The following is a 14,527-nucleotide window of genomic DNA, read 5'->3' on the forward strand; positions in this document are numbered from 1 at the left end:
GATGTTTAAGATTAGTTTTTTGTTTGTTATTTTCCTGGACGAGTGGTTTTTCTGTTTGGACGAGTACTTTTTACCATGTACTTGTTCGCCGGACAAATGATTACCATTTCAAAAGTTTTCCCCGAGCCGTGTAAAGTGTTGATTATGTACCTTTAACTGATGTGTTTGATAAATAACCCACAGACCAAGGTTGATAACATTTGGCCAGTACCATACTTCAATAAAGGGCTATCAAGTTTGTTCAAGGTCAAAGGAATTGAATGTATTTAAACAAATTCTTCTAAATTGCCATGACAGTTGACACCTTGCTATGAAAGCCTAAGGGTTGTGTTAATTGACCTGTTGCTGAATGGTGTAAAACGCTATTGAATTATCTTTGAATGTCATAGATGTGCGATGGATAACAAGGTGAGTGGTACAGTTGTTTATTTTTGAATAATAAATTTAAAGTACAAATGTACAACTAAATTATGGTTCCATTTCAGATACTGCTTATTAGTATGTCTGGAACAATATACTGGGCTAAACAAAAACTTAACGGGTAACCAGATAGTCCGAGACTAGTAAAATCTCCAGCTGGACTAGCAGTGGCATCTAAAATTATTTTCTTGCACTGCAATTCAATAGCTGAAGGATTTTCAGTAAATGCTGTATTTAAACTAGTCTACATATAAATACATTGTGTATAAATCTGTCGGAATGTCTAATCTGGGTGTCAGGGAAAGAGGAAACTCAGGCCAATGTAGATACAATCATACAGTGAAGTATAGATTAAAAACAAAAATTAAGCTTGAGAAAGAGAATATCATGTCGTATAGAAATTGTTTACTTGTAAAGTAATATGTTCATGTATTAATACACTTTTAAAATATTCATGACCTACAAACTCATAAATATTAGTAATTAAACAATAGTACTAATATTAATATCCGGCCTCCTCTGCCCCGAGGCAATATATAAAAAAATCTCGTCGTCAGAAAGCTACGTTATCGCAGATAATTAAACAAGTGCTTGAATTCAATCTTCTTCATCTACATGGATGATGCATGTCTATAGTTGACAGTCACCATTATTGTCTTTAAATATATATAAGTTACCCCCACGAGCTTTTAAGGAAATTATTCAAACAATTTTGATTTTGTGTTTTTATAATTTTAATAATCAGATGTGTTGATAACGAAGAGTTATTTGATGAGGACGTTGAAAATCATACATCATGAAAACAGACACTAAAATTTTAACAAATATATAAATGTGTAAAACAATGTCTTGAAAGGAAATTGTTCATGAAAGCCTGGATATTATTGAATGAGCACACATCTTCATTCGATCTTCTGAGTGCTGATGAAAAACATGATTAAGGTGAATGTCTGTTCTCAATATAAATTACGACACGGACAGCTTGATGTATATCTGATAATCTTAGTCTTCTGGTCGCTCTGGAGGGGGTCCACATGGCTGCAGCATCCTCTCCATCAGGTTGAATTTAACCCTTGCCTTGGCTTCATTTTCGGCCAAAGCGAAATAGTTCAGCATGTCAGTATGTCCAAGATATGATGCATAACTGTCTCTGTGCTGGTTGGTTAGCCATTCCCATTTGTTTGTGTCAGCGTGGCCGGTTCCGATGTATTTCGACTGCAAGTGTTCCAGTTGACTATGAATGTTGTAACGGTCACCCATTATGGATAGACTTGTGTGTATATATGTATAGGTACAGAGTTCCTTTTCTGTTGAAATTGGTCTCAACGTTCAGATGGCTCTGTACGTATGAAATCGTTTGGATCACGATTAGGCCTAACGGTCTTTTTGGCCTATGTTGGGCCGATTTTTGTTTAGCTAACGTACCAGCACTTCCGGTGATTTTACCATATTCTACAAGAACGGTTCATTAAAATAAATGAATATATTATATGGATATGAATATAACCATCGCATGTTTATATCGTCCATATTCTTGTGAATAAAATCATTTATTATAAATAAGATTTAACAAAAAGTGTTCCTCTCCCGGATGTTGATTAGTAGGGTTCTACTGATTCTTAGGTAAAATCATAGAGCGCATGCTTGGCGGGAACCGTCATTTCAAAAAGACAACACGAGGCGTAACATACGATAGACTGCAAGGTGAGAACACTAAAACCAGACTTGAATTATGTGGTTTTGAAGGCAAATATGCAATCATTCTTGTGTTAACGAAGTCAACCTGTCTCCTAATGTAATCAACATATTCAAAGCATGTGCTGTGTACTTAGTTCTGTTCATCGAGTGTTTGTTGTTGATTTTAATTTGTCATCACTTGATAGCGTGTAAAACTATTTTGTGTAACATCTTATACTAAAAGAAGTCAAAGTTACTATTTCCAAATTGTAAATCGCCGTGTAGGTACAATAGTTTTTCGTCATTTATAATAAATACTGTAACTGTGTGTTTGGGGGGGGGGGTCAATCTCCGCATTAAAGCAATTTTGGTCTATGTGGAGTATAACATACATGTATATAGATAGAATCTGGTTACTTGTACAAGTGCAATTTACGTAAAAGTCACTGGTATATAGAATGCTTTTCAATACAATATAAAACTGGTTTCAATCTGTGTAATGACAAATGTGTGTTCCATGTACATTATACAGTAATTATACAATAACTTAAGTAAGGGATGAATTATAGGTACAATATCTATGTAGAACATTTCAAAATATCTCATTGTAAAGCCAGCCATAAGAGTAAGACAAACAAAGTTTGAATATAACATTTGAATGATTGTTTTATACAAATATCACTCGAATCATGTCTGTTTTAATGTAAATATTTTTCATATTTCAGATCATGCCTGGTAGAGGGAAAAAAAGGTCCAGAGAGTCGGAAGGAAGCGTAAATGGAGAAACAAAGAGACACAAAAGTAAGAATTTGTGTGCAAGTAATTTATTCTCTGGTAATGATTACCATCTGTTTCCAGCAAAAGCACATTACCAACATACTCCAACAGTGTTACAGATTTACACGGCGAGATACTTTTGACAGGCGCCGTGTAACCTCAAACAACTGCCCATAGTTGATTTCCCCGATGCTGATGATTAAATGTTCAAAGTTCAGATTTTGAAAAAGTATATCGTGTTTACATATATTTAAATCTTCAACAGGGTCCAATCAATATTACTCTCCATAAATCCATGATTAAATGAGAAGAATTTTGTGTCAAAGAATAAATAATGAGTTTTTCCTCTTTCAAAGCAGCAGTTGCCGTTATTTTCCATTTCACTTACGCTCTCTACACCCCTGGAATATGTCGTAGCAGAATTGAAGGCTTGGTGTGCGCCACCTTGTTGATGAGACATGAAGACTACTTCGATCCTTTGATATACATCAACGAATCTCGTAGTCACATAATGGTTAAATTTGACAGGCTTTGAAGTCAGGCGCCTCTCCTTTGTAATCTTCAAAGGACATGTATCAGCCTAGCTATTGGTCAGTTTTTTTACCGGAGACCAATCAAACAGCTATCTTTGTGCCTTCAATTTTGCTATGACATATTCCAGTAAAGTGAGCGTAACACCTTGATTAGTGGATACCGAGGATGTAGACCTACAAGATGAATACAAGCAAGCTCCGTATCATTTCTTCAATTTGAATCCCCCCTGCTACTTTGTATTAACCCAGGAAGCCATGTTTAAAAGAAGGTCAGAGAAGTGCTACAATGACATGTACATGTATTTTGAGTGTTCTATTCCATAATATACTTGTGTCTGGCAAGCATATGATATCTAACGCGGGTAGACATCGTTGTCATGAATTGTTAACCACTTAAGTGAGTAATTCAAGTCAATTTTGGAATCTACATAAAAGAATTAGTGCTTCGGAAACACACCCCTGCAGGTGGGAGATCGGGAAAAGAATGCACCTGCTGGTACCCACCATGTATCGTAGGAGGCGACTTATGTGGGACCCCTGCAGAATTGGGGATTTTCTTTGGGGACACAAATATTTGGGATATTTATCTTTCTACTTCTAATTACCTTTTATTTCCTAGTGCCTTGCTTGGCAACACCTCACTTTCAGAGAAAATCCTGGAATTTTAGAGCAGAGGGCCATTGTAGCAATTTTTAGTCAATATCAAAATTAAGAGGGGCCATTCTATGTAAAATTAAAAGAAAATTAGAACATGGAGGGGTCAATTTCAGTTTTGAGTGGTCAATGGCCCCATTTCCCCCGTCAGGATTATCTCTGCATTTTTGGCACGAATGTTGAGCATTGGCCAGGAAATACCAAACAAAGTCCTTAAAAATGGTAGTTGTTATTCCCTGCTTAATGTTTAGCATTTAGGGGAATGGCAACAACTGGTTCACTGTCAGTAAAATGTGACTGGGCAGAATGCTGTGTTGCGTGCCTCCGGCATGGTATTTCAAGCATGGTTTAAACTAATGATTGAGTGTTGTGCTTAAAGTCAGTGAGGATTGATTGACCCCGTCCAATTGTGATAATTGTTAAGTGTCGAGAGATAACCAATGAAAATACTCATCCTGAAAAATATCACAGTTAAAAGTGGGTATACATAGTTCTAATGCTGATAACCATACTGTTTTAGTTGTAAAAAAAGTTTGGTTTATTAAGTGAATAGCTGAAATCAAGTTGTCCACCAATTTTGCTAGTTGTGATTGCAAATTAAAGAAATATAGACCAACTTAATTGCAAAGGACTTAATTTGTTACAATTGAATGTTATTATTTGCAGTAGGCCACAGTTCACATCAGAGTGAAGAAGGAGTGGTGTTGGTCCTTGGTGAGGGAGATGTAGGTCAGCTGGGGCTTGGTGAAGATGTGTTGGAGAGAAGCAGACCAACCCTCGTGTCAAGTGTGGATGAAAAAGTCATTCAAGTTGTGTGTGGTGGAATGCACACAGTTTGTGTTACTGTCAAAGGGGAGGTAAGCACTGGAGGTTAAAATATGTAATTCACAAGAAACTATGAAATTCAGTGAATTGGTTTAACTTGATGTCTTAGAATTTAGGGACATAATGAGACAGATTTGAAAAGAAAATTGAAAATGTGCCAAGGTATTTACATATGGTTTAAACATAATTTAAGCAGATTTCTTTCACAGCATCATACCATGCTACTAGTTTTCTTGTATTAATATATAGTAAATGTTGTCCGAGGTACAGATATAAAATGTTGTTTTCTTTCTGGTATGCGTAGTACACCGACATGAACCCATCTCAAATCTTGAAAAAATCTGTTAGCTTATATTAACTAATTGCATAGAAAATATTTCTTACCTTGAAATATTTATTGTAGGTGAAAGATGTTTACAATTTGAAACATTTTTTTCTACTTCATACTAAAGAACTTTTTTATAATTTAACAAACAAAAGTAAAGAGAGAGAGAGAAAAGATCTCTTCAATAAGCAATTCTGTTGTTTTTCCTTCATTTTAAATGTTAAATTGTTCTATGCAAATTGAGAGAAAAAACCTGGAAAAGTTTTGCGAGTTTTGTTTATTTTTCAAATTTTAAGCAGTTAAATTATTATTTTTCAAGAGGCACATGGGTTTTAGTTGGAGTCTCAAATTAACTTTGAATACTTACCAATAAAATTAATAACAGATTATTGTTTTCAGGTAATAACATTTGGCTGTAATGATGAAGGTTCCTTGGGTAGAGATACATCAGAGGAGGGGTCAGAGATGTCACCAGGAAAAGTTCCGCTAGGGGCCAAAGTGGTCCAAGTCAGCGCTGGAGACAGTCACACTGCTGCTCTAACTGATGATGGACGACTGTATATATGGGGGAACTTCAGGGTAAGCAATGTTCCATATATATATATAGCTACCTGATTAGATTTTGGTGGTCATCAGGCAATGTTGAAAGATCAAAGGTCATGCTTCACTTTTTGGGAAGCTGGGGTGGGGGTTATATCTATGTAAGTACCTGCTTTTTTTTCTTCTTCTTTTTTGTAGTTTAAAGAAAATCTTAAATTAAGAATCATTCTCTTGCAAATTGATTTTCTAATGGATCTCTAAAAAGGAGCAGATATGGAAAAGCTACGAACAGATTTGTGTATTTAAGGGGAACTTCGACTAGAATAACTTCACTAACTTGTATGTGTCAAATAAAGTCATCTCCGGCGATAAAATTTCTAGAAAAATGCAGACAGTGTATGTCATGCTAAAGGTAAAATGTTGGTTATTTTTTACAAATTTCAATGAAGAATGAATATTTTGTTTTGTCAAGGATTGTAACGGCTCTATAGGGCTGATACCTGGTGGCTTACAGAAGGTCCCTGTGGAGGTGTTGCACAACGAAACCATAGTAAAAGTCACCTCTGGTGGAGATCACCTTGTGTGTCTGACAGATAAAGGAGAAATTTACACCTGGGGTAGGTAACAACTTCTGATTGGTGGATGAGACCAGTTCAAATTGAAATCAGATTAAATCAGCAATTTTTAGAAAATGAAAATATATATATTTGGATGCATCCCTCTGTATATATAACATTCTATTTTGTTTCCATGCAAAATCTTTCACATTGGTATGTGTCGGGCCAAAGCTTGATTGCCCGTTTGATAGATCTATGCATACTGACACATTATAAATTAGGCTACCTACTTACATTGGTATGTGTCGGGCTAAAGCTTGATTGCCCGTTTGATAGTTCTATGCATACTGACACATTATAAAGTAGGCTACCTACTTACATTGGTATGTGTCGGGCCAAAGCTTGATTGCCCGTTTGATTGATATATGCATACTGACACATTATACTTACATTGGTATGTGTCGGGCCAAAGCTTGATTGCCCGTTTGATAGATCTATGCATACTGACACATTATAAATTAGGCTACCTACTTACACTTGGTATGTTTGGTATAAATTGTAATATATATTAAAAAACTTATTCCAGCATATAAATGCATTTTTGTGTATAAAATTAAGAAATCTTTAGCTTAATGTTATATGCTAAGTGTTATAATAACTGTTATTGGGTACTTACTTAGTTCACTTGATCATTGCCTTTTACAATATTTGGTGATGCACGAGAGCATAAATGTAATTTAACCTTATTAAATTATTTTTCATGGATGTTTTTTGGAAAACAGAACTTAAAAACTGGAAAAGTGAAGCAATGGTTTTGTGTATTGATATTATTAAAGTCAAATTTGAGTTGTGAAACCTGCAGACTGACAGTTGTGTTAATCTGTTACAGGCTGTGCTGAACAAGGACAGCTAGGAAGAGTGGCAGAATGTTTTACCACCAGAGGAGGCAGAAAGGGCTTAAGTAAATAATGCAATTTGTTGACGTGTCTTTTATTTGGGGCTTTGACACCAAGTTTGCTCAAATAACTTGTTTTCAAGGGCCGTTGGTTTCTAGATTTTCCCTTGAAAAAATATACATCAACCTTGTCAATGTAATGACTTAAAGTGAACAGCAGAAGTTGAATTTTTACAAAAAGTTTAAAACTATCCATTATCAGTAGGAGCTAGAGGTTTGCACTCAGTCTGTCAGTCAAAGTGTATCATATTGGCCAGGTGGTATCACAAGTACTGCCACTGACAATTACAAAACTTAGAATATGATTATCTCTTGGGATGGCAGAGTGCTTCATACTGAAATCAGGTCTTGGGTCCCAATTAATACAAGATAATGGCCCTTTGAAAAATTGAAGTGATATGAAAGTATTACTGGATATTGTTAACAATGGATTACTCTCAAGATCTAAATTGTTCTGCCGCTGTGAAAATTGATATATTTCATATCTACTGTTTCATCAATGTATCAAACTTGAGTCTATGATGCCGTGTCAATTATCATTTTCTGCAGATGCATAAGTAGAAAGTTCCTCATCACCTAGGGAAATTATGTGGTAAAACTCAGAATCTTTGTCAAGTTCATTAAACTTTAGTGGGGCTTTACTAGACATTGCTTAATTGAAAAATTAATAAATAAAAGTGTGTTGACCAATATTTACACAGAATACAACTGATGAATAATGGAGATGCCTTATTTGACTTAAAAAGGTCGAAAATATTTTGTATGCTGTACCTCACATTTAACCCTTTTACAGCCAAATTCTCCATGAGACAAATTCGAAAAGAAGTCCTGTAAATTGCAATATTGATGTGTCCTTGATGGCTTTTTACTTTTATTTTGTAGGTTTTATTTTGACTCCTACCAAAGTGAAGTGTAGGCGGCGGAAGACAGTTTTTAGTGATGTGTGGGCAGGCCAGTTTGCAACATATGCCATGGAAGTAGGCTCTGGGGAGGTGTTCTCCTGGGGACTCGACAATTATTTCCAACTAGGTACATCATCAACTGGTTATATAAGGGGGGTCAAAATTCGCCAAGAGTGTATCCCAATGTATTGTTAAAGGAAAGATGTGCTCAATTTTATTATTAAGTTGGTGTCAGAATATTATCAGTCTTGATCATATATAATATGGATCACATCAATTTAAGGTTTTAGTCAAATCAATCATCGATTACAAAATTTGAACTGATTCCCACCTCTACTAAAAGCCTGTTTTATGCTTATTGGTATATCTGTTAACATTTTGAAGTAATTTTGAAAGTTAAAACACCAAGCAGATACATAAAAATAAGCTTTTGAAAATATTGCGATACAGCAATATTTTATCTCTGTATTGTGGTACGATACAATTTCCTGTGTATTGCAATATATACTTGTTTTCCGATATATTGTGACGGCCTTAGTTTATATGAATACAAATGAATTTGTTAGTAATGTACTGTGATTTATATTGCTGGGGGGGGGGTTAGTATGCTGATAGTTTATCATTAAGATAGAAATATATAAATACTACATAATTGGAGTGTGATAGTGCCTAGTGTCACTCTGAGGGTATCGCTGTCATCCAAGGCAAAGCCAAGGGTGACAATGATATCCGAGGTACAGATATAAAAGTAGGGATATGAGCAAACAAGAAAATGAACTAGCATACAATTGCATTTTACTGAGCTGCAATGGAATTGCATGGGCTTATAATCAGGCATGGGTTTTATGCATGACATTTATGGTAAATGTATATCCTTTTACGCATGTAATTTATATGATTGTCCTTCAATTGACAGGATTTAGTGACATGAAGAATCGCTTTGTACCTGAAAGAGTTGGTTCATTCTCTGGCAACAAGTGGCAAAAGTTGGATGGTGGCCAACATCACACAATTGCTATGGACACAAATGGTAAGTAACTGTCTATACCAGTTCTTGACAAGAGCAGCTCTTGTTTTTTGAACTTGTCAAAAATTTACAGGAAGTATGTTGCGGTATGGTTAATGTCCTGCAATCCACTGTTTGGTTTCTTCAAGATAAATTGCTGAAAATCCTTCGATTTAGATGTTAAAACTGGTTAAACTTTACATTATATGAAGACTTAGTTTAAGCGAAATCCCCAAAGATATAAGCTTTATTTGCTCTTATCTGTTGATGGTTTCTGCACAATAAATTAACAAAATATGATCAGCACTTTCAGATAAATATATGGGGGGAAAAGGCAAAGTTCGACGTTGGACAAAATCTGTGCACTATTTATTTATATACTGAATTCTTTTTGGAGGATGCTTTTTGCACAATAACTTGGTAAAATATAATTATGATGAAAAAAATCCTAAAACTTGGTGGATATTTTATTATACAAAGACACACTGCACATAATTGATAAGCATTCTGCATTCTGATTTGTTAACTCTTTTCGCATTTTAACACTGTGAAATCTGATCAGATGAATGAATTTGGACAATATTTATATCGCACACAAATACTTGTGCTAAGGTTGAAGTAAAAACAAATCTGCATAATGAACAAAGTTTTGAATCAAGTTGTCTCTCCCTTGACAGAATATTGTTTTCACTACTCTTCTCGAAGTGCCGCACCAATTGTAATGATACTTGGTACACAGAACCTATACATGGAGGGGATCGATTGTAGCTACCGCCCCAATGTATGGACCTATAAAAACATTGTTCTACTCCAACAAAAGTGTTGTACTAAATTTTGAAACCATGATAGCCCTAATTGTAATGATACTTGGTACACAGAACTCTGATAATGTGGGAATGATAAAAAAGGGTATAAATTACACGTAAAAAAGACGATTCACACTGCTTCTCTAAAGTATAACACCAATTTTAATAATATTTCGTGCACAGAACCTTTACATTTTAAAGGGGATGTGAATAAAGTATATAAACTAGAATTTCCCCTCCAATTTCAGGAGTAATGCCCTTTTGTTTCAAAACCGTCCAGAAAGATATCATGTTCATGTGATTATTAAAGGATGTTACTTGGATTAAAAGAAAAAAACAGTGTGAATCTCAAAACTAGAATGCTTCTTTTATGTAAAGTAGGCAAAGTTTTACAAGTGTTTCATTGATACTTTGGTGTTTTTTCTTTCATAGCTTATAAGTAACTTTATTGTTCACAGGTAAAGTGTATACTCTGGGCAGATCAGAGTACGGGCGTCTCGGACTAGGGGAGGATGTCACCACGGAGAAGTCGGAACCTACATTGGTGCCAGGGGTCCCAGAGGCCTGTATGGATGTGGCTGCTGGGCAATCTGTTTCCTTTGCTCTAACAAAATCAGGTAAGTCGTCACTAGTTTTATACAAGTACAGTAAACTCACAATCATCATGGTATTTTTAATCAATATCTGGCATTTATAGTGCCAGTGTTTAGTTATGTAGAAAGTAAAAATCATAGCATTACAGTAGTTATTATAACAATTTGATAAATTTAACAACTATTTCAGGCGTTTTTGCCTGGGATGGATTGACTTTACGATGTTTGTTGTTTAAAAAATGTGTTGGGTGGATAGTATGACCAATGGTGTTTGTTGTTTTAGGAACTGTGTATAGCTGGGGTATGGGGACGAGTCAGCAGCTTGGGACAGGCAATGACGAAGATGCATGGGTGCCTACCAAAATGGGTGGAAAGCAGCTTGAAAACAGGTGAGAATTACCTATCTGATTTTGTAGAATATGAAACTTTTGCAGTGTATTTACTTTCATCCATATCATGGCACTACAGCGAAGTGCAGCAAATGTTATTCAGGAATTAACAGTTAGATTATGGCTACTTCTCTTTCTAAATGTACTGACTTAAGAACTACTGTATACCAGGAATTTTTCACCTTTTTTGTCTAGGTAATCGGTGTGAATTCTATTTTGGCAGTGATTATTAGTACACAACATGCCATATATATACAAAATTTGTGTGAATAGCAAAATTAACATGGATTTTGAATTTACTGAAAAACAGAAATGACAGGTTGAGAAATTTGTATAGAACATCTGAAGATGATAAAATTCTCAACTTGACAAGTTATTGCAGATAATATTATTTCAGTAAACAACTTTCCTAATAGTTTGATGCAGTATTTTGACAATGTCTAGTAAATTATTAAGGGAAAATGTCCTATTTGTAATGACTGCTTTCATGGTATTTCTGGTATGTTTCTGTTTTAGGTCAGTGATAATGGTTTCGTCTGGAGGACAACATACTGCCCTACTGGCAAAGGACAGGCCGACATCCTGAATAAACAGGGAGAGCAGAGAAAATCCTGTCTTTGTACTATTGATGTGATTCAGGAGTCGATCTACAATGAATTCTTACCGAGGCCAAAATATGTGATGTAACATTTCCCCCAGTTATGGCTCCTAAACTTGTGGAGGAAGGCTGCTACCGAGACGACCATTCACCATGTTGATCATGTTCTGGACCCTGTTGTATTCTGCTTTCTGTCATCTGGTATGGCTTGTGTGTCGAGACTGTTACATCAGCTCCTCGTGATGCAATGGATTCAGAGTTAATCGTGATATACTGTGATGAAATAGATTCGTGAACTCGGATTGAAAAGCCAAGTAGATCTCTCATTTGTGATTGAATATTTATTTTTTCCCCAAAAAAACCCACATTCTGTCAAGATTTAATGTTTGTAGAGTAAAGTAAAAAGTCGTGAGGAGTTACTTAAAAATAAATATGTAACAATCATTTGAAGTACATAGTGTATATTTCACATCGACACAGATCATCAGATGACATTTGTCATTTTAATATAATTTTCATCTTTTTTTTTTACCAATGTCAAACGGCCATTGTAATCATATAAACCGCTGTCAATTCATTCTTCTTTATCTGTACCACTATCAAGTCATTGTTATCGTCATTATCACTGTCGAGTCATTGTTATTGTCATTATCACTGTCAAGTCATTCATCTTTATCAAATGTACCACTATCGAGTCATTGTTATCATCTATACCACTGTCAATTCATTCTATGTATCATCAGTACCACTATCGAGTCATTGTTATCATCATTATCACTGTCAATTCATTCTTCGTTATCATCTGTACCACTATCAATTCATTGTTATCATTATCACTGTCAATTCATTCTTCGTTATCATCAGTACCACTATCGAGTCATTGTTATCATCATTATCACTGTCAATTCATTCTTCGTTATCATCTGTACCACTATAGAGTCATTGTTATTGTCATTATCACTGTTAATTCATTCTTCGTTATCATCTGTACCACTATCAATTAATTGTTATCATCATTACCACTGTCAATTCATTCTTTGTTATCATCTGTACCATTATCGAGTCATTGTTATCGTCTATCCCACTGTCAATTCATTCTTCATTATAATCTACCACTATCGAGTCATTGTGAATGTCTATACCCCTGTCAATTCATTCTTCGTTATCATGTACCACTATCGAGTCAGTGTAATTGTCTACACCACTGTCAATTTATTCTTCGTTATCATCTACAACTATCAAGTCAGTGTAATTGTCTATGCCACTGTCAATTGATTCATCTTTATCAAATGTACTATTGAGTCATTGTAATTGTCTATACCACTGTTAATTCATTCTTTGTTATCATCGGTACCACTATTGAGTCATTGTGAACGTCTATACCACTGTCAATTAATTCTTCATTATCATCTACCACTATCGAGTCATTGTGAATGTCTATACCACTGTCAATTCATTCTATGTATCATCTGTACCCATATCGTGTCATTGTTATCGTCTATACCACTGTCAATTCATTCTTCGTTATCGTCTACCACTATCGAGTCAGTGTAATTGTCTACACCACTGTCAATTTATTCTTCGTTATCATCTGCCACTATCAAGTCAGTGTAATTGTCTATACCACGGTCAATTCATTCATCTTTATCAAATGTACTATTGAGTCATTGTAATTGTCTATACCACTGTTAATTCATTCTTCTTTATCATCTGTACCACTATCAATTCATTGTTATCATCATTACCACTGTCAATTCATTCTTTGTTATCAGCTGTACCATTATCGAGTCATTGTTATCGTCTATACCACTGTCAATTCATTCTTCGTTATCATCTGTTCCACTATCAATTCATTGTTATCATCATTATCACTGTCAATTAATTCTTCGTTATCATCTGTACCACTATCGAGTCATTGTTATCGTCTATACCACTGTCAATTCATTCTTCATTATCATCTACCACTATCGAGTCATTGTGAATGTCTATACCACTGTCAATTCATTCTTCGTTATCATCTACCACTATCGAGTCAGTGTAATTGTCTACACCACTGTCAATTTATTCTTCGTTATCATCTACCACTATCAAGTCAGTGTAATTGTCTATACCACTGTCAATTCATTCATCTTTATCAAATGTACTATTGAGTCATTGTAATTGTCTATACCACTGTTAATTCATTCTTCTTTATCATCTGTGCCATTATCGAGTCATTGTAATTGTCCATACGTCTAGTGATCCTTTTGTTACCAACTGGACCATAACTGAGTCATGATAAATGTCATTATTGAGTCATTATAATCATCCTTACCACTAACAAATCATTGTAATAGTCTGTGCCTTTGTAATCAGTGTAACATGGTCAAATCATGTATTGTAATCACCCTGTACCACTTTTAAATCAAACTTGATAAATAATTGCAATCATTAAGGGTTTAACATGTTATATTGAGCAACATACCTGTTGATATCCATACAAATGGTTTCATAGCAATGAACAGTGATACGTAGTGGATTAAAGACATCTTTAAGTAACTAAAATATGGTCTGGTCAACCAATATTTAATTGTAAATGTTTTAGAGCTTTGAAACATGTTTTGAGCAATGGGTAAGCAAACCATTGTTCAAACATGATTGGGGGAAAGAGGAGTTGTTGATCTCGAAGAGTTGAGTGTGAAAGTGTTAAATGTCTCGCGAAAACTTTATAAAACTGCAATTTATTTATAGAAATATCCAGATCTTCCGTATATTGATCAATTCTGGTGTAAGTAAGTAGTGTTTGATGATGATCAAGTAACGCTTTATCAGTTTTAATGGGAGATGTCTTTACAGAGGGTTACAATCAATTAAACTGAATATTTAAATAAGAAGTCCATCTTCATCTACTAGTGTAAAATTCCCACAAGAGCAGTGAAAAAACGGTTATCCTTGGCACATTTTTCATGTGTCCCAGGGACTTTAATTTTG

General features: G+C 34.9%; 1 protein-coding gene across 2 annotated transcripts; it reads left to right on the forward strand.

Moving 5' to 3' along the window:
- Window positions 1-2,050: 2,050 nt before the first annotated feature.
- Window positions 2,051-12,631, forward strand: LOC110442354 (regulator of chromosome condensation-like). 2 transcript variants are annotated; one of them, XM_021485913.1, is made up of 11 exons: window positions 2,051-2,124; window positions 2,823-2,898; window positions 4,728-4,918; window positions 5,611-5,790; window positions 6,224-6,368; window positions 7,198-7,269; window positions 8,146-8,292; window positions 9,082-9,195; window positions 10,436-10,594; window positions 10,854-10,959; window positions 11,476-12,631. In XM_021485913.1, exons 2-11 carry the CDS (start codon window positions 2,826-2,828, stop codon window positions 11,543-11,545), a joined length of 1,257 nt encoding a protein of 418 aa, XP_021341588.1. In that variant the 5' UTR covers window positions 2,051-2,124; window positions 2,823-2,825; the 3' UTR covers window positions 11,546-12,631. The 2 variants fall into 2 exon arrangements, with proteins under 2 accessions (XP_021341588.1, XP_021341589.1); XM_021485914.1 differs by having other exon boundaries at window positions 2,095-2,166.
- The last annotated feature ends 1,896 nt before the right edge of the window (window positions 12,632-14,527 follow it).

Source organism: Mizuhopecten yessoensis, unplaced genomic scaffold, assembly GCF_002113885.1.
Source record: "Mizuhopecten yessoensis strain PY_sf001 unplaced genomic scaffold, ASM211388v2 scaffold716253, whole genome shotgun sequence".
Classification (NCBI taxonomy): Eukaryota; Metazoa; Mollusca; class Bivalvia; order Pectinida; family Pectinidae; genus Mizuhopecten; species Mizuhopecten yessoensis.